Here is a 24,592-nt window from a genome sequence, read left to right as displayed (position 1 = left end):
TTCACACCTGGCATTAAATGTGTCTTGAGTGACCTCTTGTGATTGGATCTCGACTCCCTGCTCTATATGCAATTATACACCTACATCACTGGAGCAAACCTATACAATGTTTTTACACACAGAATATCCTTTTGCATGATGCTGAATTAACAAGGAGGTCCAAATAGTTACAAGTCTCAAAATTGAACGTCTTTTTAAGTAGCCCACAGGGATCAATGAAGTAGCTTTTATAAGTTACCGTTTACTGTATTTGTAAAATTTTACATGCTTCAGGTCTGTATGTTATATTCTTTACTAGATTTGGTGTAAATGGTGAAATCAGTTGAAACAGTGCATTCAAACAGCTGTGGGGAGGTACAGTACGACGCACTTCAGACATGGAAGCAGATTGGGCGCACTTTAGACATGAAAACAGCACGGGCTGGAACAGCGATGCTGTTACAAACGGACACTTTTTATGATTAAAGACAGAACTTTAAGTTGTCTCCACACACAACAACTCTTAAAATCACGCTATTTGTAAGGTAATCAGGGGATATTGTCGTTACTAGCTCAATGGTTAGTTGAAACAGAGTGCGGTCACAAACGTCCGTTGTTAACATTGGCAGGTCAAGAAAGCCCAAACATGTCATTTACATGACATTATTCTCTTCATGTGGCGTGACATATTTGGTTCAAAGTGAAACGTCTTGTCAACTGATCAGAATCAGAAATACTTTACTGATCCCCAAGGGGAAATTGGTAACAACAAGCAGGAGCAAAAACAACAGGCTGCATGCACCTTCACTTATGCACATTCATATGTTGGTTGGACTGTTGCCATGAAATATAATTAGCAAACAGTAGCAAGCTAACATACTAAAAAAAGATGGTGAACATGATGAACAGTACCTTGACCATGCTTACATAAGCATGTAAGCATGATCATTGTGAGCATATTAGCATACTGAGTTTATTCAGCTCAAACGGCTGTGCCTAAGCACCGCCTCGAGAGCTGCTAGCATGGCTGTAGACTCTTGGTCTTGTTTTGTATTTGTCAGCTATCTGCTTTAAACAAAACACATGACCTGGTTGAGTTTAAATGAGGTAAAATCTTCCCATCACAAACTCATCTTAAAACGACAGACCCACCAGCTCTTTCAATGTTGCAGACTTTATGGATTGTGTCAGTCAGGTCTCATTAGTGAGTGATGGCATTTGGTCCTGGAGCCATAATTACTTCTGACAGATGGATAATGATTGTTAAGAAGAATGTCTCCTGTGTGCAGCTGCATTGAAACTGAGGCGAGATTGTCCAAGTGAAGGGGGAAATCACTTTGGGATTTTCCTCATTAATTTCCATTCATCTGATGGCTCAGCAGTGCAGACTCTCATATCTGAGTCATACTTGTTCTCAAATTGCTGTAAAAGAGGGTTAAAGGCCGTTTCGTGTCTTTTTTATCCCCCAGGTCTATAAGGTTGGATGAGAGTGAATAGAAAGATTAATGTGTGTGAACATGCAAAAGTATAATTGAGTGTGTGCTGGGGGCGTAGGCAGACTTCAGATGGTGCTTGTCAGCCACAAACTTCTTGAAGTCGAGATGTTTTGTAGTCAATCTTTGGAAGTGTTTGCTACATTTGCGCACCTAATTAATGAGAGATCTCGCACTGTGTTTTACTATAAACTCACAGCACTGATATTCTCCCTTGAGATCTTCTACGAGGCTTTGAAAGTCCTCTGCTTCTTATCTGTGAACCGGCATGTCAGATTGTAAAGTTAGTTGTTTCTTTTGTTGTGAAAGCCTTTATTCCAGATTTCTTTTTTAACTTCAGAACTAATACTGAAAGGTATGGGCAGTGATAGCATTGATGTTAAAGATGTGGTCCTTAGAGATTGGAGATCTGAGCTCTACTTTGGGTAAAGTTAAACACCCCGCTTTCCCCTTCTCAAATATCTGTGAGTATCAGCCTGAAGCAGGCTTTTCTACCTCCAGCTGCGCCACTGGAGCCGCTCAGTAGCTGATCTATAAATGACGGCACTTTGGCCAACAGGTTTAAGGTGGTGTGAGCAGTTTGAATGTGAAGCAAAGCATTTCTGAGGACGATTATGTGTGTGCAGTCAGGCTTCCCTGAGTCATTAAAGGTTAAAAACGGAGAGTCTGATCAATACATCTCTGGGGAAAAGGTCTGGGTGGACCGCTGAGACTGTGATGAGAAATACAAGACCCCAGGACTCAATAACACACAGCACAACACAAAGCAGAAGGGTGAAACCTCTGCAGAATATGTAAGTTACATTCACCAGGATCTCAGTTTGAACCCAAGGCTGCAGACTGATGTGTTTCAGGCCAGCAAGGAGAAGAAGGAGCATCTGGCTGCTGTGTTGATTTGGAGCCATTTCCACTGAAGTGTGCAGGAGAGACTCTGGAGGGAAGAGCTGTAGTGGAGGTGTCAGCTGTTTGGCTGAGGCAACCGTCCTCAAATTGTGTGTCTGCTTGTTTTCTGGACCAGGGAGACTTTATTACCAAAAGCTGTGGGGCAGGTGACAGACTGCACTAACCAGCTTGACTCCTCTCATGACACTATAGATGTGTGCTGTGCACTGTATTGTTATTGTTATTATTATTATTATTATTATTATTTATTTGACAATGCATCAATATCTGCATATTTTGCTCCAATGATGCTTTAAATTCCTTTTGAAAGGATTGTGCTTTGGTATGTGAACTTGTCAGAGAATCTGACCTCTATCAAAATGAAGCTTTCACAATTTCATCATACCACCAAGAGGCCCGTCCATCTGTCTAGCAGGATTAGTTTCCTGTTTGTCTGCTCATTTTCTGATAAAAGTAGGATTTTGGGAATGCACGCATTCCAACTGCGGAAAAGTACACATCGTCTGACCCCTGCCATGGATTAAGAAACAGCAGTAGGGGCCAGTTCCTGCAAACCACCCGCTGTTAAAACCTTGCCTGCTTCCGCCACTGCCCGCCATAATTAGATTCCTCTGCCAAAATGCTTTATTTCACTCCAAGCACAGGTTTCTCAATAAAACGCTCAGTAATTTGATATATTTTTTTACCTCATGCACTGCCGCAGACTGTGGCTGTGCTGTTGACTCCCTCCACCATCGCACCTTCCTCCGGTGTGGTTCCAGTACTCTGTTTCTGGAGGCGTTACTCTCGTGTCTTCCATGTCTCAGTGATATGTGTCTGCTCGGCTCTGTTCTGACACCCCTGGGGTTTGATTGTGCTCCCCAGTGAATCATTAGCAGGCTGCTGGAATTCATGCAGGGAACCACCCCAGAGAGAAGAACCTGTACCTCAAAATATAAATGTGTAGCCACTTGTACAACAATTGTTTTAACTCCGCAATGAGATGTAAAATGCTTGGCTGAATCTAGGTTAGACTTTCCAGTAGAAATGGTAATTACGTAGGATTGGATGACATTACAGCAAGGTTGCATCACTGATGCCGCTTTTGAAATACCATATGTAAGCTGAATCACCTACCTCACTCTATTCTCGCCTCTATTCTTACATCTGATCTTATATACTTATATATACTTACAGATATGGTATAAATAGGTAATGTGGGCATTTTTTCTGCACTGATGAACCTGATGCCTCCTTGTTGATATGGAAACCATTCTACACAGACATTTCACAGCAAATGGCATTTCTCTAAGATGGATGTACAGTAAAAAATTATACACAGGCTCCTATAGTGAAAATAAACTTGTGTAAGTATTATTTGCTAATGTAGGTCAGTTCATTATTTCATTTCCCTCTCATTCAGGCCTGTTCCTCTGCCATCCTGTCATGTTACTGAGCCTATCATGAGTCACTGCGACCTGATGCCAAAAATGTTTTTAAGTGAACCAAACTCGTAATTGAGGTCAACATGGTTTGATCATTTGTCATTTGTTGCTCTGTTATTATGAACTTCCAGCTTCTGTCATGTTCAAGTACTTTAAAGTTAAAATCCCTCAGATTTCTGGTAGATTTGGTGATATCTTGGTTACTGGTGGTCACATCAGGCCTGTGTTGATGTTGCTCCTACAACATCATAACTGATGTTGCTTCAGGAACATTATTTCTAATTACGAGAAAGCGACAAAGTCAGCATTTCAAGGAAGCAGCTGTGGATTAATGGGCTTAGTGCGGGACTCTCACCCATGAGACTGGGCTTTGTATCCCATTTGGAATGTACTGTTCAATTATTGTTCATTTCTTTTCAGTTTTTTGTCACTTTTGGTTAGGTTAAGGGAACAAAAATACTTGGTAAGGGTTAAAATATACCCTTCAACAACATTTAACAAGTGTCATAATGGGTAACCTCTTCAGTGTGTGTATTTTATCGGTCTTTTTCCCTGAGTTGCAAAGCTATGACATTACAAAAACGTGACTGGTCAGTTGCAATGATGGTCCTGGGGTGATATAGTGGCAGTAGTAAATGTGTTTATTGCATTAGCAGTAACTTAATACAGTTCTGATATGATGTGAGGAGACTGAACAGTAAACAGGGAAGCTGGTATCAATAAGACAAACTTACAATCTCAATACAATCGAAATATATTGAATGTCTATTAGTGAAAAAACACTAAAACAAAAAAGGATTTTCAACTTGACTGTATAACCTGCTGCTTTTTACACAAACAGTGCCGCAGTTTTCTTTTGTTTTCATCACTAACGTGATGCATTCAACATAATATCACTAGACTTACCCTGGTAGAAGTTGCTGTCTACTGTAATGTTAAGGTACATTTAACAAACCTGGGAACTGGAAACCAGCATGTGGAAAAATTGTCTGCTACCAGTCGTTTATTTCCTTTTCACCCTTGACCAAACTGAGTTTATACGAGTGTTCAGCTTGTTTGATTAAAGTCCCCTGTAGCTTTGGCCTGCTCTTTAGTTTGTCTAAGGGAACAGTGTGTCGCAGTGAAGATGCCAGGCTGTAGGATGAAAATGTTGACATATGGCTTTAAATCAACCACATTTTGCTTCCCTAAAAATGGCTAACACAGGAAAAAAAGACAAGTAGCAGAAGGTCAGACACATGGAGGAGGCGTCGTGTGGTGAAGGGCAGAAACACCAATGTATGTGTTATCTCAGCAATATTTGTCCATTTGATTTCACTGCAATGTGCTATATGTGTGTGTGTGTATCTGTGTGTGTTCATGTCCGCTCCTGTGCTTTCTCCATATGAGCACGCAGAGCAAAAGGAAGTGGACTGTCACATGAGCATGAATAAAAAAATGTAATCAAAGCTTGAAAGCAGTTTGATAAAACAAGACTTGTTCCGAATGTGGATATGACTCAGCGGCAACCTGACGCCTGTGTACAACCACCTGTACCTCTGTGTCAGATTGCTCTGTCGTACTTCAGAGTAAATCTGTTGGGGTTTAGCTGAGCTGAACCAAAGCGTCTTCAGTATAAATCACCCTCATGCTGCCTCGAAGGAACTAAGGAGCTCTGCTAGCTGAGCCTGCTCCTGTCTCCTCCTTGGTCAGGGCGTTGTTTGTGCCAATGTGACCTGACAGGGGGAAAGAAAATATGTCTTTTAGCAGGCTGAGAGCTATAATTAGCACAGTATGTGTCTTTGATCAGTACACAAGGTCAAAAGAAAAGCTGGGCAGTGAGCAGCAGCAAGTAGCTTCCCTTACGTCTGGCATCCTAAATGTATTGAGATGCAGACCAGATAGGAGGTTTGTGGGTTACATGAATATGGACATACTGTCCATCTTTGTCATGATTGTTAAACGCTATCAGCAAGGCAGTAAGGATATGAGGTGGTGTATCAGGGCCACTTTCAGTTCACTTACGTTCAAAACATTTATCTGTCCATCAAGAGGTAATGTGATGTGACCATCGATTCCCTTGCAGATAAAATCAATAAAAAAATAAAAACAAATCTGAAAAGCAACAGTTTGGAAATACAGTGGATTCCAAACTAAAAAAAGTAACAGGAAGATACCTGAGGAGGAAGGTGTCTGGACCAACACTTCTAATATCCCACCATCCAGCTCTGTTTGCTGAACAGTTTGTTTGTTTGTCAGGAAAAGGGATGCTCACTATAAAGACGCCTGTGTTATCTGTAATGTTAACACAATGTGAGGTTAAGTGATATATGCCAATATCTTTTTTTTGTAGTTTTAAGCATGTTTGGCAGCGATATTCGTGACATGAATTTTTTTACATCGCCCATGCCTATTGCAAACACCAAAACACATGAACAAAAATACAGCATACAGTAGTGTTAATGAAAAGAAAAGGGGTGATAACAATGGCTAATCTACTGGCCAACAGTGTCCTTCACGACTAAGGCACATTATGTTAGAACGTGCTAAAAGGAAAAGCTACCATCTGTAGTACAGCTACTGTTCACAAGTCATATGTGCCTCTGGAATAAAACCAAACTTCTTTCTCTTTGTTATAGGCTTGACAAATGTGAAAAGTATAATGCTCATCTATTCATTTCATTGGAAGAGAATATACTATGTTGTGCTTGCAGTATCTTTGTCAACTCAACCAACAAATGGGACAAGTCTATAAAACCTACCAGAAGAGGCTACACAATGTGTCTGATGTGTTTGTTCAGTAACACTTCTGTCAAAATCCAGGTTTTATTTTGTGCTTCTCTAGACAAAGAGATTGTCTTCTGCTTCCCATTCCCGCTCAAATTTGATTTAAAATTGATGTTGTTGTTTTAGGATTCAGAGCTGCTTCCTTAGATATATTTAGTTGTGAGTACAAGATTAGTATGCCTTTGCATGTTTAGACTAGTGAAGGAGGTACCATCAGACCAAATATCTCTCAAAGAATGCACACTGTCCGGCAAATCAGCCTCAAGCTAAGTCAGTTTTATTTTCCTAACCGTACATCACACATCACCCTCGATTTCCAAAAGGGAAAAAAATCACCCAAAAAACAAGACATGGTCATAGTATAAAAAAATTAGATGTGAGTAAGTTTACCTGGGTTTCCCATTGGAGGCTAATCAATCTGATGTCATACCTTTAACCTTATCTTCAACATTTGTTTTGCTCAATTTGTCCAAAAGGGCAAAAAGGTACAAGAGCAAGAGTGAGAAAGATTTAATCTGTAGATGCCACTACCCTGTGGCTCTGTGTTGCAAGATCAATACTCTATCAACCAGCAATGAGTTAGAGCTAAGCCCTATCTAGCTTTTTGTCTTTGCCTTGGTTCGCTCAGCACACAGGTTGGACTGACAGGACACAGTACAAAGTGACTTCCTCTATTGACAGATAACCAAGTTACCTGGAGAAGTTACTTACTCTAAGGACACTTTTAAAGTTAGTTAGCTTCTACTGAAGGTGTAATATTAGAACATGTCTGCCAGTGCATCTGGCACTTAGAGTAAACCTCAACACTCAAATTAGCCCTAATTTAATGCTATAATCAGTCGCAAAAGCAATTTCAAGAACAGCGTGTCCCAGGTCTTGTTGATGCCTTGCTGCATTTTGTATGCTACCATGATATCCCATTAATTTTGGAAGGTTTAGTCATTTGCATGCTGGTTTAAGCCAACAGGATACATTATGTTTCCTGCTTCGACAACACTCCCCTACTTCCTTCTGAGCTAATGAGGCCATTTGTCTTCTGATGCCCAGGAGAATGTGCTTATCACTGCATTACCTATTAAGCTTCTCATGGCCTCCAAATGAAAAGAGCTGTCATTAATATCCTTCATGGTAAAAGAAATAGACTTTAAGGGGTTAGGGAGTGAGTGTCAGATGACTGAAGTCTGGCGCTCTGCTCTTGAACATCACTGCATGATTGATTGAGCTCAGTTCTTGACAGGGTGCATTAAGAGTGACATCCAGCAGCCTAAAACTCACACGCATATATTGACACTAAGGTTTCATCAGGTTGAGGTTTTGAATTTTGTACCTATTTTTGACTCTAAACAAATCTAGAAAATAAACTACAATGTCTGTTTTCCATCACATGGTGAAAATATGCATTCATTTAGATTATGTGATACTTAAAATCAACCAACATTTTAAAAGTCTACCGCCGATGCGCGCATATATGGTTAGGTGCGGTGCTGATTTAGCTGAAATGATAATGTTAGCATGCTAACATGCTGATGTTTTGCAGGTATAATGTTAACCATGTTCACCATTTCAGTTTAGCATGTTAGTATGCTAACATTTGCTAATTAGCACCAAACACGAAGTACAGTCATTCTCCTCATAGACAATGGTCAGTTGGAGCACTTTAATGGCTTGAACAGACATGAAACTCTCCCAGGGTAGGCAAGAAAAATGCCTCATTGCATCACAATATGATAGGATAGGTGCAAATTAACTCAAATATCTACACAAATCTAGGATACATTTATTTAAGCCTGGAAGTGAAACACCCTGCACGTAATCAAGCATTAACATTAGCTAATGTGTTATCAAATACGTTGTTTTACCTTGAATTATGGCCTGATGTCCCTCCAGATTTTCACTATCATCATCATCCATCGTATCCATAACAGATTGTGACAGACAAAACATGATTTCTCTAAATAGATCTTAAATAATTAAAACTGGTGGCCATAGAATTGACCAATGTGATTGTTACATTACCTGGGAGAGTCCCATGTTCCTCTGTTAAGCAATACTGAGGATACCATTGAAAGAAAAATTTGATATTGGAATAGAAATGGGGAAAAACAATTCTAGACCAAAGTGGTGGACTCACTGAACAACCAACAGACTGACACTGCAAGCCCTGGGGGCACCATTAGCTTGGTTAAAAATGTTAAGAGCTGGTTAGCAGCTCCTCAAGGCAGATTAATTACAGTTTTCACACTCCTCTTTGCTGCTGAGGAAAGTCATACATCAGTGACATATATGGTGAGCAAAACTGACGTCCCCATATCTGATTATCATAAATCTTAACATCAACCCAATGTGACGGCAAACCCATACTGTATATAGGTCTACCATGCACTTCCTCATGAATTGTGTTTAAGAAAGATGAAAAGGATTAGAAGCGGTGAAATGTTGACAACATTGGCCCCAGAGGAGAAAGCTCCAGGTGGGGTTGTCGGAGCGTGGAGCTCCTTCCCACTGTACCTCCTCCAGGAGACATAACATGGCTGGGTGAGCTCCCCTGTGCAGGGCCCTCAGTCTGTCTGTGTCACATCCCATTTGTAATGCTCACGATAGGTGATTCACACAACAATGGATTGCTTTTGTTTGTTTGTTTTTCTTCTTGGATTTTTTCGCAGATGTGCTGTAGCTGGGCTCGGGGAAAAAGTCTTCCATTTATAGTCGAACAGGGAGACAGTTTTTGAGTGTTTGCGTGTGTGCATGTAAGAGTGGGTGAGTTTACATGCGTGCAGAGCATGTCACAGGGATTAATGTTCAGTAAGTGCTATCCCTGCCATCTACAGTAATATTGCCTGTTTTTATTCAGTATCACACTTTCCATTAGGATTCCATAAAGCATTATTACTGTGTGTGTCAGTCTCCATCTCTGCTGCTATTACTCACTTCGGTTATTTCTTCTCTTTCTATCTATCGGCTCGCCTCCTTCTCATTCTCTCGTCACTTTCCCCTTCAGCCCACCCTCATACTCGCCGCCCCCCCACGAGCCTAACATTTTAAAACCTTCTAATTAAACCAGAAAGTCATTCCAAGCAGATGGCACGAGCTGGCCTAGGTAATTATTGCCAAGTGAACCATGGCCCCTGTAGACCTTCACTGAAATGAGTAGCAAGCTCAGTTGGATTGGGTAAGAAACTCAGACTCCCAGAGAGAAAGTGCTCAAGGTGGGCACATCTGACCTGCACAGGCCACGCACCGGATCAATGTGAGATTTTAAAGGTCTTTGTCCTGCAATCAAATCAAGTCTTAAGCACCAACGCATACTGCTTCGCCTTAAATTCTCAATTCTGCCCTCAGCTCTCTTTTTCTTCTTCTCAGGGGAGTCAGATTAATTATTTCAATAAGAATATTCTGAATCTTCCAGGATTTGTCGGATGTTATGAATCTAATTATTCTGTTTCCTTTAAACTTGGTACTATGCCTCAGGGTCTCTCAGTGCGTCTCCCGCTGTCTTCCACCACCACCACACCTACCTACATGAGTGATAAACAGGATTTGAAAATATTCATACGGTATGCGAATGTGTTTGTCTGTGTTGCAGGAAATACCAGTTTGTTTGTTTTTTGTTTTTTGTGAGCACAGCACTAATGAGTTTATACACTTGAGGGAGGTGTTGGTTAAAAGGATGTCACAGTCCTCCTTTGCCCCATAATCATCTGTCTTCACCTTTAACAAAGGCCTGCGTTCCTGCTCTCTAATGAGGACACAAGTGGCACTTAAGATGCACTCAGGAAAGCCTCTGCACTTTATGTGATCTAAGAAAAATAACAAACACAAATGTGTTGGGTTTTTTGGGTGGCAAACTCCGAGGCTTGGGGTTTAGAGAAGAGAGACATGAAGGAACAACAGAGGGAGAGGGATTGTTAGTTTAATGGGGACTCAAAGAAAGAATGTTAATTGACATTTTTGAAGTGAAATCAAAATACATTTACCGCTGAAACACATGTCCTTCTAACAGTGACACCATTAGAAATTTCATAATTTTCTTCTGGTTGCGTCAACAAGCCAAGATGAGCCGTTATTGCTTTGACTTTGCCACTCTGACACCGGAGATAATTGAGAATGGGGCGATTAAATAAGATTTAGAATTAGAGACAAGCAGTTTCTAATCTGAGTGCTTCTTGGTGGCGTGCTATCCGGTACTATAGCTGAACTGCATTAACAAGACTTACAGTCACATCATAGATACCATGACCCATACTGTAAATGTGATAATTAGATTTCAGAGGGATTTTATGCGTGTTGAAAGATAGCCAAAGATGAGACATAGTTGTGAGACTAAGATAGGGGTCTATACGTCCCCCTCACTTTTCAAAAAACAAGTTTACAGTTTGATTTCCTCACTCATATCTCTCTAAACAGCCCTGTTATGTCCAGCTGCCATAACTGATATGTGACACATGAAACTCTGTTGATTAAAATACTACTACCCTTTACTCACTGGGTAGTACAGGTAAGACTGTACTAGTTGAATCAATCAAAATGAGGCTGTAACGGACAGTGAAAGTGATACAAGAATTGTTGTTTTTGCAGACCGTTGCACCAACTAAACAGAAGTATTATCCTCAGTTTGAGTGTGAAGTCACTCCTTCATTGTAATGTGTTAGTTTTAATACTGAATTTTCCACTTTTGTTGCAGGAATTATTGTGGCAAAATACATTTTCGGCAACCATCACTCCTGTGGTACAATGGCATTTTTTTTGCTAATCCAAGTTTGGCAAATTGAAAGGCTGATTGATCACTAGAAAACTGTTGTGCTGATTAAAGAAGCAATACAATTGGCCTTCCAACTGAGTATCTGGAGCATCAGCATCTTTGCTTTTGATTAGGGCCAGGAGAAAAGGACACCTGAAAGTGTCAGTCAAGTCCTGAGAAATGAAGACTATTCCATGCAAGAAACTGCCAAGAAACTGATGATCTCTGACAACAGTGTGTACTAATCCCTTCAAAGAATGGTGCAGGCTGGCTCTAACCAGAATAGAAAGAGAAGTGAGCAAGAGGGCAAGTGCATCCCAGTCTCTAGTTTGAGAAACTGACGTCTCACAGCTCCTTAACTGGCAGCTTCATTAAGTGGTACCTGTGAAATACGAGTCTCAACGTCAACGGTGAAGAGGTGGCTCCAGGATCCTGGCCCTCTAGGCAGAGTAGCAAAGAAAAAGCTTTATCTGAGACTGGCCAATAAAAGGAAAAAGATAAAAATGGGCAAAAGAACACAGACATTGCACAGAGGAAGTGTGTAATAAAGTGTATGTATCATTAAAGTAAATGAAAGCACACTTGTGCCCTTGTTTAGTACAGGTAAGGTCCCTGCTGAAGGCCGGGGTGAGAGAGAGGTGGGAGATGTGATAATTATTTAAAAATGGGGATTACAGAGTATATTTTCAGGCAGTCTCTTGTAGTAGACATTTATAGCATTGCACTCTGTTGTTCATATTAAAAGTGACAGACGTAGTTGTGTAAAGGGGGAAAAACTAGACCTGAGAGAGCAGCTCAGTGGCTCCTTCCTACCTCCGCACTGCTGACCAAGTGTGAAGAGAGTATGAATGGTCCTTTTTGGAAAGAAACAGAAATTGTTGCACACAAAAGGAGTGTCTCTCACAGGAAATGTGCTCTAGGCATGAAAAACACACCTCCCTTGCTCCTCCATCATGAGTCTCTCCAATTTTTTTTAACAAGCAGTTAGTGAGGAATGACCTACATATCATTAGTGAAAAGTTTCCTTTCTGACTTAAACGTTTATGGTGCAACACATTTTGACTGAAGTTAAAGTAAAACTCCTCCACTGTGTTCAAACTAACACTTGAGCCAACAGTTGCACTTTCCTGCCCTTCGATACTAAGGGTCAAGAAAGAGCAGGAGTTGGAGAAGTGAGTCAGATTAGTGTGAGCGCAGCGAAGAAAAATCACTGCCTGCTCACTTTCCTTACAGCCTCTCAGCTAAGCTTAAGCTCCCCGCACATCTCTAAATGCTCTATCTAATTTGAAGCATCAGACCCAAGATGGGGGCCAGCTTAGGAACAGTTGCAACCGTGTAGCAACACCAGAGAGCTCAGCTGAGGGCCTTTTAACCAGTGATTTATTGGACTGTACTGCAGGTCCTCTAGGAGAAACAGGCTGAGGAAATTGAATGGCTCTGACCTCTGTCTGCTTCTGGGTCTCTGGCCGAGCTTGCAGCCTCTTTGCTACAGGTGTTTGGTTTTTTTTCTGTGTACATGTTTCTCTTTGAACTCAGCGGGTTAGTGAGACTTGGGAAGCAACTTTGATGAGCTCTGTAATGTTGAAAGTTTCGATCACTTTCTTCTTATTGCTTAAACAGGCCTTTTCCTGACATGTTTTTGATTTCCAATTCTCAGCACGCTTGACATGTTTATCAGCCCGTGGCCTTGCTGGCTCGTAGCTTTCTGCGGTAAACAGGTTTGGGAGGTAAAAGCTTTAACCTTCCCCGAGCTCGCAGTGTTCAGCAATCAGCATCCGTTTCACTGCTCTGAGATGGAAAACCTGAAGGAGAGATTAGACTTTTGGAGAGCAGCAGATGGAGGGAGGGGGAGACAGCACAATGAATGAGTGTCGAGAAAATAGGGAAAGTGGAGATAATTAGTGAAGGATATCAGGAGAGAGAGAGCACCGGAGAGGGCTGCGGAGGAATAATGTGAGATGATGAGCCTTTGATGAGAGGGATGATTGCTCAGATACAGATAATGTGACCAGTTTCATGACAGAGATTAAGCCCCACTGCAGGATGACCATGCTCTTACCCTGTAGTACTGTACCATCCTCACACTTCCTGTTGTCTCTCTCTGTCTCTCTCTCTCTGAGCAGCCAGGAAGACATGTGCCCCAGCAGAGTTCGCCTGCCTAAATGGCCAGTGTGTCCCGGGACGTTGGCGATGCGATGGGGAGCCAGAGTGTCCTGATGGCTCTGATGAGGCAGAGGAGACCTGCAGTAAGTGAATGCATACAGCTGCTCCCATCAAGGACATCTTTTTAGGATGCTTCCTGTTTGTTGCGAGTTATGAGATTTTTTTTTGCAGGTGCTATCATGGTTTTGTTATGAATATAGTACTCTTCAAAGTATCTGTTACAGCAGTGTCTATCAGGGCAAGAGACACAAGTGATCAGACAATCAGCCAGGTTGTCATTAAGATGACTGTTTAGCCACACTGTTACAGCTGTAATCTTTTGATGAAGGTCAAATGTGTGACAAAACAGCAGTGTTTCCCACACATATATTTTACTGTGGCTGTCCCCTAAGGTAAGTTATTGGCGAGTATATTTGGCAACCCATTTTAGCATTTTATATTTTATTTTATTTTTTTGTTTCTCCGAGAGAACGACGCCATCCGCGATGTATTAGCTTGTGGAGAATCTGACTTCGGTGTCTCATCTACTGTCAATCAGACATGCTCTGCAGACAGCGAGAGAGACGCTCTGTGGTATTACATCCCTCCTGTAAACGCACTGATTGTGATGCAACCTCTCCTATCGAATGCAGGAGTTTCTTATGCCGTAGTTTTGTACAAACATGTAAGTGCACCTGGTTTATGCGATGTTGTTCCATTCCCGTTGGTTTTGATCGGCAACATAATTAACAACAAGCTTCCTCCACAACAGAATCGCAGGTGAAAAAATCCTGAATGCGAGGGCGACTTTATAAAAAGCTTATGCTGCTGAAGAAAGATAACATTGCTGGTAGAGAGAAAACAGAAAGGAGAGAGAAATGGAAAGATGAAGCAGGCCAGTGTGTGTGCATTAAGGTGGACATTTCAAGCAACTCTAATGTAACGTAATGGTAGTCGTTCTCCAGATGTAAGATTTAAGTTTGTCTGGTACAAACCCCAACAAATGTCACATCATCATGATTTTAATAGTTTTCTTTTCCATGAATCACTAATCATGATTCGTATCACAATCCAAATATCTGTCAACATTTTTTTTTTACCATCTAAACCAGCGTTTCTCAGCCTGAGGGATATGTACCCCACTTGATGCTGCGAGTTGTTAGATGATTACTGGAATACAAAAGAAGAAAACCAGGATTTGGCTAAAAAAATTATTTTTACCTTTTCAGACTTTAAACTTTACTTTTTTCTTGTGAAATACTGCATACTTGCATCTCTTCAGGCCTCACAAAAGTGTTAAAATGAAACAGCCTTATAAGGGAAGCATGCAGCCTGAAGCAAGGGATTTCAAATAGATGTTAGATGTCACAAGAAACGAATATCTAAACCACTTATTTCGAGGTAAAACCAAATGTGAGTGTGCCCATGATTTCAGTCATAATCCCTCTTTGCACAGAAAAATCTGGCAACTATGGTTAATTACATAAGGTCAAAGTTACATCAGGACGTTGCTCTGGCAATGGCAGATGTTTATATTACACAACCTGTATGATTGTCAGCCAGCTTGTGCTTCTTGGCCTTTGGACTGATCTCAGCCATAAAATCAGTACCATTATTGATAAAAAAATCATGCACTTCACTACAAAAATAAGAACCAGGTTGTATGAAACTGTAATTTCCCTTTAAGGAATTGTTGTCTGTGGTGTTTGATCTCAACTAGAGCATTTAAGAGAGGCACAGTGGGATCTACTGTTACAGTCGTCTTTTTTTACACTAGGGAAAAAAAGAGGCCATGGCTGGCTAAATATGTTGACATATTACATGTTGCATCTGGATACGCTGTTGTGCATTTATCTCAGACGTTTAAGACAGGATTTAATTTGACTCCCAGAACCTGCATTCAGGTTGCTAATTTTCCTTGTCATCTGGGCTCCGGCGGCCATTCAGCTGCCTCGCATGCCTCCACCTGCCCACGCACTTCAATACTCAACGCTGTCTGATGGCGAGAGCATGGAAAGGCCTCGATTACCTCTCTGCCAAGCTGTTAGAGCTGAAGATCTCTGGCTGCCTCACTTTTCGCCTGTGCCAGTCTAGCGCACCCACACACAGGCCCTGATGGGGGTTAGGTGAGCTGACGTCTCGTCAGCCAAGCAGGGGCTCAAGCGTGGGAGGCCTGAACCAGTGATTAATTGTTTTCTTTCTTTTTCAAATGCTAATTTCTTTTTTTCCTGTGGCTACTTGCTTCTCTCTTGGGGTTACAAATATCAGAGGGAGCTGAAAGCACTACACTGATAAATAATGAAGGTATTCACTCGTTATAGTACCAGAAATGTGTTACACTGAACAGGCATCTTAATGCCTTTGTCAGACAAATGTTATCCTCATTGTAATACATTTACAATAATATCTGATATCATAAACTACACTGACTCTGTTGTGTGTGTGTGGTGTATGATATCAGATGTTAGTGTGGAAAGATCTGCACATACAGTATAAGGATCCAAAAGTAAACAAAGGTGCCGCTGTTGCACCACATTAATGTCCCAATTTAAAAAAAATTCATACTTTACTGACTTTTGACAGATGTTGTCAATGCGATTGCCATAGGAGTCACCATTTTAGTGGGAATAAAGACTTTTGCATTTCATTTTCACTGAAAAAAATAATGATGATTAATTTACATGAATATATGGTGATTTTTGCTGGGGTCTGTGCCAAAAAATGTATCAAAAATGCAGCTCTAGAGATCTGGAATTGTACTTCGCCACTTTGGGATTTTGGATAATATTTCCATTAATTGTTAAGCCCTAGCTTCAGTCAAGTAGGGCTGCCACTAACGACTAGTCGACTAGTCGTTATAGTAGTCGATGACTAGTCGACTATCAAAGTAGTCAGATTATGAATTGCACAAAAAACAATGGCTCTTATTTAGTTGGGGAAAATGAGATGTCTCACTCTGAGCTATTTCAATTGGCTATGGTGAAACACTGTTTAGCGTGGCATTGCATGCCGTGGGATACACACACGATGACGTCACTAACGACTAGTCGACGACTAAATTAGTCATTGACTAATTTAGCAGTTGACTATTTGTCGACTAGTCGACTAGTCGTTGCACCCCTATATTTCATTAAAAGTTTAATGAACTATCATCTTAATTGTCTTCATTTTTAGTAAGTAACACTTCAAGCTGTAAGCTAATGATTGTTATATAAGAGCAGCTGCATGCTGGTGCGATAAACTGTATGTTATACATTCAATTTACGTATGATCCGATTAGTCGACTAATCGAAAAAAATAGTCGGTGATTAGTCGACTATCAAAATAGTCGTTTGTGGCAGCCCTACAGTCAAGCCAGCTAACCAAACATAGTGACAAACTAGAATGGCACTCAGTAGAGTGCATACCTCCACCAAGACCCAACAGGGTTGATATGAATAAATGCTGAGATACAGTACTCTTCCACTCTTAAAGCTGATCAACTGGTGCTTCAGTCATACTTGGGCCATGAGAATAGGAAAAAAAGCCTTACGTTTGAGAAAGTGTAACTACCAGTATCACAGTTACATGATGATCAGCCATCACACTATACAAGAATATATTAACCAAATAAAAATATTTCAGTAACTTATAGCAGTGGGTCTTTTCAAGAATGCCTTCAATGGTGTCTTGTGTGAGTGTTGAGTGTTTGGATGAGACAGCGGAGGATGGTGAATGATGATGCTGATATTGTGTAACCAGTTTGAAACAGATATCTTGGCTCTACCCACCGTTATCAAGCTTTGATCTCGAAAACCCTTTTTTTGAAGTAATTGTGGGAAGGAATTAAAATGCGCCAAGCGGAGCAGGAAATGAATCAAGCAAAAGCCGAGTGAGTCTTTCAGAGGATATTCATTTTAGTTTTGTTCCATTTTATTGGCTGTGGATGTGTGGGTCGGCCGGATGAATTATGTAGCAGCCGAGCAAAGCTTCGAATGTCACCCCCAGAAAAGTTGAGTGCAAGAAGGGAGACATAAAGGGACCTTCTGAAGGATAACAAGTTTATATTGGAAATCCAATTAAAGATAAATGAAGAAGGATTCATCTCTTGGCTGTGGAAGAAAGAGACAGAGATCTGGGCTGAGAAGAAAGCCATGTATATTGAAATCCCACTTGTGTTCATATGTTGTTGTTTTGTGGAACTTTTGTGAACGCCAACAGAGAGAATTTTTGTTTCGGTCCTTATTTCTCTTTGCAAAAAATAATCAGTATAGATTCTCCTTTTTGTCAGAAATGTTGCTGATTGTGTGTTTAGATCAAGGCTGTACACTGAACAGAGGGATTGCTAATGAGATCCAATTCATCTGAGCTGTCTCTCAGTTTTGAGTGGATGCCACTGTGCCATTATCACACTAAGGAGACAAGAGAAGCAAATAAAAGCCTCAAGGATGGACATTGTGCGAACAGGCATGCTGCATCTTAGGCAACAGCGACTAAGCCTACTCTTGAATGGCTCTCTTATCCAACATCTCATTAACCTCGTTTCACTGGTAAATTACCTGTCTTTGTGGGCCGCTTGGTAAGAATACAGAGCTATAATGAGAACTGTACGTCTGTCAGTGAAAATCTCCTGATGTGGTCTATATTTCTGTCAAAAAACAAAACAGAAAACAACCTCTCACATGAAAATGTGGTATATCCTGCCACTTCAATTCCATGCATCACTTCACTTTAAAGTCAAAAGCTACCAAGCTTCACATTTATCAATTAAACTTTGCTGAAGTGTGGCTTGTTTGGCTGTCTTAACAGAATTTCACACCGACTGCATCCAATCCGTACCGTGATAGAGATATGAAATTTGCCATTATGCAAATAGCAGAGATCGGTGAGCGTTTTACACGAGCTAATTACATATAGAACAGCATACACCTTGATGCATCATGCTCCAGTTAAGCCACAGCCTGAAAAGCCCGGCTGCACTCTCGCATGCAGAAAACTCTCATCTTGTTTTTCATTCAGTTTGCCCCCGAACTCTCATGTACTCTCTGTCTATTTCAGTTTCACATGTGCACAAACATACAGTACGCGCTCACATTCGCACACACACTTTTGGACTCGATCCTGCAGACATCTGTGCCACAATCATTCTGGCTCACTGAGTGGATTCCCAATTACACGCTGGAGTAGCGTTACACTGCCGTATTAAGAATTCAAATTCGGGCCACACTGAGGGAGTTACTCTCGTGCGCTGAAAAATGAATGACTCTTTGGAGAAACACAAGAAGTGCCAGAGCTCATAGTTTTTGTATTAAATTGATGTGTAATCAAGGAGGAAGTGGGCCACAGCAACCAGCTGTGCAGCAGCTCCTCTGCTCCCCGGCCACAGCGGTGACATTTTTAGTTGCCCCAGTCACTTTAAGGGATTTAAAGGGTGTTAGCTACTTGACGCTCTCTAACAAAAAAACTGCTGAGTTCAGCTCAGTTCTGCGTGTCAGTTTGTCTTCTCTGCTTTTAAATTCATTTCGAGGCGTTGACAGGCGTGAGGGAACTGCACAGTGTTTCATCTTTCTCCAGGAGTCTTTCATTATGTGAGGACATAACCCTGAGCTGGTGCATATATTATTTGGGAACTGTGGACTGTTCAAACAGATGAAACTTTCCTTTGCAAATCCACCTTATTGTGTTTTCAATTTTTTTCAGTGTTATGTAATGTGGAGTGGATTATAGATATTTCTCTGAAAGGGGTTTTGACGAGAAGTTGCTGCTATAAACCTCTTTGTGGAATTGAGCTTCCAACCCGCGTCAAGCCTTTTCTGGGGGAGTAAATAATAAAGCCTCGCTTTTTTATTGACTTTATAATGGCGAATATTTTCTTTGTTAAGATGTTTGGATTGCACATACTGGATGCTGCACTTCTGTGTGCTTAATCCTTTGGATTTTTTCTCATGTGGAGATGTGGATTGTTATAGTTGCTGCTATGAGAGATCTGTTGGCAGGTCTGTTTATTGCAGGCTGTTAATGTCCACGTGAATAATAATAGGTAGACATGCACACACTGAGCGCACTGCATAGATGTGAAGTACATTGGCTGTGTGGCTTTTATGCGAAGTCCTCCCATTTTAAGTGTTTGTTTTCTTTCTATTCTTCTTTCTCTGCTTTGATACTATGTTCCATAATAAAATGTTGATGTGTCACTCCAAAAGTTTTTTTTCCAAGTTCTTTTCCCGTTAAACTCAGAACCACCACTGATCAAAGTATCATCAATTGTAGAGCCTGACAGTTCTAGAAAATCTGAGGCTGTTAGGCTTGAGGCTGTGATTCATTCGTTATTTTCTTTTTTTTACACAAACACTTCATATAATAACGTTCAGAAGAGGAAACAGGTGCGCTTGTATCACCAGCAGTCAGTGCCTTAACAGGACCAAACAGGAACTGAAATGTGTTTGTTCCCAAAAACATCCTTGATGTCTCTTTTGGCTTTACATTTTCAGTTTTTTTGTTTTGAGTTTGAACAGTTAAAAATTCAAAAGAAATTCAGCAAAAATGATGACGACATGAAAACTCTTTTGCCTTTTTTATGCCTCACCTCCGTCCATCTGTCCATCCGTCCCATTCAGGTGAATGTGATATGTGAAGAACACCTTGAGGGAATTTCTTCAAGTTTGGCACTTGGGTGTCCACTTGGTCAAAAGAATGATTAGATAATTACATAAATGTTTTACACAATTGTCTAATAGAATAAAATTATGACATTCTATATCCAAAACCTTAAAGGTCAACTTCACTGTGGCATCATAATATTCACAAAAAATATTCTGGCCATTATTGAGGATGTTTGGCATTTTTGCTTACAAAATTGCTTCAACCATGAGTATTTCAAAATACTTCTGATTTCTTTTCTGTCAGTCAACATATCTACATCAACCAAATGCTGCTCTAGATGACAGTAGAGTTTGAACAGTAACCTTAAAATGTAGATAACAACTCTGAATTATAAAGAAGAGTGACATGGTGGCTCAGTGTTAAAGACTGTGGTCTAATAGCAAGACCCTGGGTTTAAATCCACTAACTTAGCCCCCCTCTGCATTTTAGCGCAAATGGCTGTCACTGTGTGTTTGCCCTGTGACAGACTAGCACACTGCCAATATTTTAGTCTGCCTTTATTCTACTGATGAAGTCACACTCAGGAGGGGGGCTCAGGTACAGGACATGATATTAAGCAGAGGTGCATGCCACAGTACATTACTCGCTAATGCACTTTGCTGGAAATAACAATTTCCTATCTTGTAGTTTGCAAGCAGCAAGTGTTCTCTGCTGTAGCAGATCTATAATTCAGAGAGGCGGACACGGCCATGCTAACCCGGTTTAATGAAGCAGTGAATCTGAGTATGACTCAGAGCGTTTTGTGCCCTTTTTTTTCTGGCTCTGAAGCAGAGAGGCTGAGTTATTGCCTTCACCACCAGAGCACTGACATACACAGGTGTACATCACAGTGCGAAGACCCAAATAAACACTCAGACCTCAACGCCTTTTAGCTCAAGAGGTCCATTATGATTTTAAATGTTTGATAGCATGTAATTAAACTGGAACTAGCCATATAGACAAGTCAGGCTGTCATAGATCACACATAAAAGCTGTCATGAAGTGTCTGGAAGCAGCGAAATAGATCTTTATTTATATGAATAGGTTGCTGAATCTTACTTGAGGAGCTCTCTATCATGCTGCTGTGTGGTGTTACATTTGTTATGAAGCTGCATGTCCTAACATCCAATCAGTTTGACGCATCTTTCAGCTCCACAGAGCTTATCAGGCCCTCCTGTGTGACAGCTGACAGACGTTTCAACACTTCTTCATTGAAAGTTTAGAGTAAAAGGCTCTCAGCAACAACAAGGTCTGTCATGATGGTCGAATAAACAAACTAGAACGATTACTCCGTCGCAGTTTCGAGATGAACACTGCCTTGGGTCTGTAAAAGGTGATGAAGTCTAAACAGATCTCCTGACAAAACGCCACAGCAGAGATGAATCCTCATTCGTCACTGTGATTGTAAACAACAGCCAGACGCTCAGTTTGTCTGAGAGTAATTGGCTTTTATTATGTCGTCCTCCTTCTCAAGCAAAAAAAAAACCCATTATCTATGTCTTTATAAAATCAGAGGTTTCACTCATCAATAGCTGTCACGAGGAGCAGTGAGTTACCTCCACTTTGTCGTAGTTTGGCTTCATTGTTTGGATTTGGGAGGAACAGAGCTCACGCTTCATTAAAGAGTCATCAGTTAAAAGGACAGGACAGCTCGCCCTACACTCGCTGGATTCAGATTCTGCTCCAGCCTGCGCTCTGCCTGCCTTTCTGCATCCTTCATCTCTTTCCACTTGGTATGGATGGCTTTGATTTTGCTTTAGGATAAGAATCTGAAAGGTCATGCAGCAGTTTGTCTCTTCATTTCCCCTCTCATATAGTATCTTGCTCTTGGCTTGTCTCCCTTCTTATGGATTCTGTTTTTCTCCAAAGCTCCCCTCTGTATTTCTCTTTTCTCTGCTCTCTCTGTCACCTTTTCTTTTATTTTCTCTGTCTGTTTCTTGTTTTCTGTCAGGTCCTAGTTGGACCGACATTCATACAGACAGCAAGTTATTTCCTCTCTCAGTGATTCCACCTCCACGTCTCTTTTATCTCAGACATTTCTATGAAATGCTTGCTGTTTTTCCTCCCTGACCAGCCAGCCTGTGTCGTTTGATTTTCAGACGTTACTCAGTTGTAATTTTTTCCTTTTCGCAAATCATTTCTTTCCCTCTTCAGTTTCCTCAGTCTTCGTTAAGCTTGTTTGCTCACTTCACACTCGACAGTCGTGTCTGGAAAGAAGTGAAACATATCAACACATCATAGGCAGGCGACATCAAAGGCTCTCACACATCTTAACTTGCCTTTTTATACCCTATCCAATCTTCCTCACACATGAAATGGAAACAGAAGAAATGAAATAACACTTCAATCACTTGTTCATGTATATAAGCCATGGTGGGAAAGGCAGCCTTGCGAGAGTTGGCAGGTAGAAGAGGTTAACTGCATCAGCATCAAATGGTGTGGTACAATATTTAATATTTAATATATTTTTTTTCAGCTGCTGTTCACCGATCTAACACTGCAGTGTGTTCAGTACTACAATGTGTGGCCTGAAAAATGACTGTAGGCAGATGTCACTACTCAGCAAGCAGAGTAAGACAATGTTCTCTGAGCCAGAGGTGCAGAAACAGCCCCCCGAGCACTGCAGTGTCCAGTAGTGTTGTAGTGTGTGTGTGTGTGCATGTGTGTGTCTGGGGTCAGGGCCTGGCTGCATCAGCCATTCTCACTGCTCGTTCTCCCCAGGCACCAGCTGCCTCTCCAGCCTCCTCTCTGCTGTCACCCCTCTATGCTGCAGGGACAGTCACACACATAGAACTGAAGGGCTGAAAAGTGTACTTCATACACATGTACACACACTCCAACGACATCTAATGGCGGTTACCTTACTGCAAAGCTGACATATCATCCAGTATGAGCTAATTGCACAGTGAGCATTTTCATGTTGATAACCTGTTAAAAGTCAGAGACCTGCCCACAGATGCCTTCTAATGCTTTTATCTGTAAAAAAGTCCCCTCATTTCACAGCAGACAACATTATCCCTAAACACCGGAGATGCTGAGATGGCAGCCGGCAGATAGGAGCTGCTAAGCCCGCCCTAGAGCCTATAACAGGCAATGGCTGATCGTGTAGACAAGTGACCCACTCCCTCTTATTTTTCCTCTCGCCTGAGCCACTTATATGCCAGCCTACACATGATTGATGCATCATGTAGCCAATGAGATTTCAAACCCAATAATATATAGTTTATTATAGCTTTTGAGCCAAAACCTTTAACATCATGCAGGTTTATGCAGTTTTATGCATTTTAATTTTGAAAATGCTGAGCACTTGTTTTTGACTATTTTGTATGCACAAAGGTAGCATAAATAACGAAATAAATATCCATAATAAGATTTTGAAAAATAAGTGTTAAGTGTCTATTTTTAGTGATGTTGTTATTAAATTTCAACTTGGACCATGTAAGACTATATGATGTGGACTCATTGTGTTTTCCAGTTATTTGGGGTAGTTACAAGTTGGATGCAGGCTTAATTTTTGCTTTAAACAGTTTAGGAGAGAAAAATCAATAAATAATTCAGTGTTTTCAAACTCCTATAGATCAATGCCAGGAGCACTTTCAAAAGAGCCCAAAGCCTTGCCTGTACTCCAAATGTTTCAACAACAGCTTTGAATTTACTTTGGGCTAGACTGGGATAGGCAATTTAGGATAGTTTTACTTACATTTCCAGGAACAGGTCTGTCACCCATTGACAATCACATTTCACATTTCCCCGGGATTTGCAGTACTGGCTTCCAACTGAGCAATTTGGATGTGGTTTTGTAATCAGGCTCCGAAATGACGATAGGCTCTTATTTGCACATTGTAGATGATGAAAATTGTCTCTTTTTGCAAATACTTAATCTGTCCTGGAAGCTTCCTGTTGGCAGCACACAGCCTGTATAGTTCCATATTTATGACATTTATATAAAACATTAAATGTGTCAAAATTGCATCTTAATTTAGACCACACTTCGCCTACCAGTGCAACATGACTTCGAAGAAATACCTTCACACACTGAAAACTATTGTCTCTCTTTCAACCTACAACCAAACAAATATTTGTTTTGTGACATGTTGATGTTGTAACTGCATTTAAGCTGGTTGAAAGGAGGCCAAAAAGAGATCCTAGATTTTTGGTCAGAATATCTCCCAGTTTTAAACTAGAAATCAAGGTTGAAATCTCAGTTGGTACTCACTGGGTCAGCTGATAAGTCACAAGAAAGTGCAGTAAATTGCACACCACTCCTCCTTTCAGTACACTGAAGTCTGAGTCTGATGCTGATCTACAGCTTAGTGGAAGGAACTGCTCCTTCAACCTTTAAGCTCAAACCCTACTCTCTTTACCTCTGCTTCTGCAGGATTAGCCACCCTTTCACTCTGAAGACCCTGTGGTCGGGCATCTCGGTCAAGGCTTTTTTTGTTCTGGCTCCACAGTGGTGGAATGAACCCAAAAGTGAAGACAGAACAGCAGAGACACTGCCCATCTTTTGCCGCAGGCTTTAAAAA

General features: G+C 41.0%; 1 protein-coding gene across 4 annotated transcripts in view; it reads left to right on the top strand.

Moving 5' to 3' along the window:
* The window catches only part of LOC311266659 (low-density lipoprotein receptor-related protein 8-like), a 96,378-nt gene that overhangs the window by 20,225 nt on the left and 51,561 nt on the right, over positions 1-24,592 (top strand). For all 4 annotated transcript variants that reach the window (XM_084369129.1, XM_084369127.1, XM_084369128.1 and 1 more), the window contains exon 3: positions 13,427-13,549. In XM_084369129.1, the coding sequence (XP_084225255.1) occupies positions 13,427-13,549 (123 nt within the window). The remainder of the gene's footprint in view (positions 1-13,426; positions 13,550-24,592) is intronic.

Source organism: Pagrus pagrus (assembly GCF_965226575.1).
Source record: "Pagrus pagrus genome assembly, chromosome: 12".
NCBI lineage: Eukaryota > Metazoa > Chordata > Actinopteri > Spariformes > Sparidae > Pagrus > Pagrus pagrus.
This window is presented reverse-complemented; position numbering and strand designations above follow the sequence as displayed.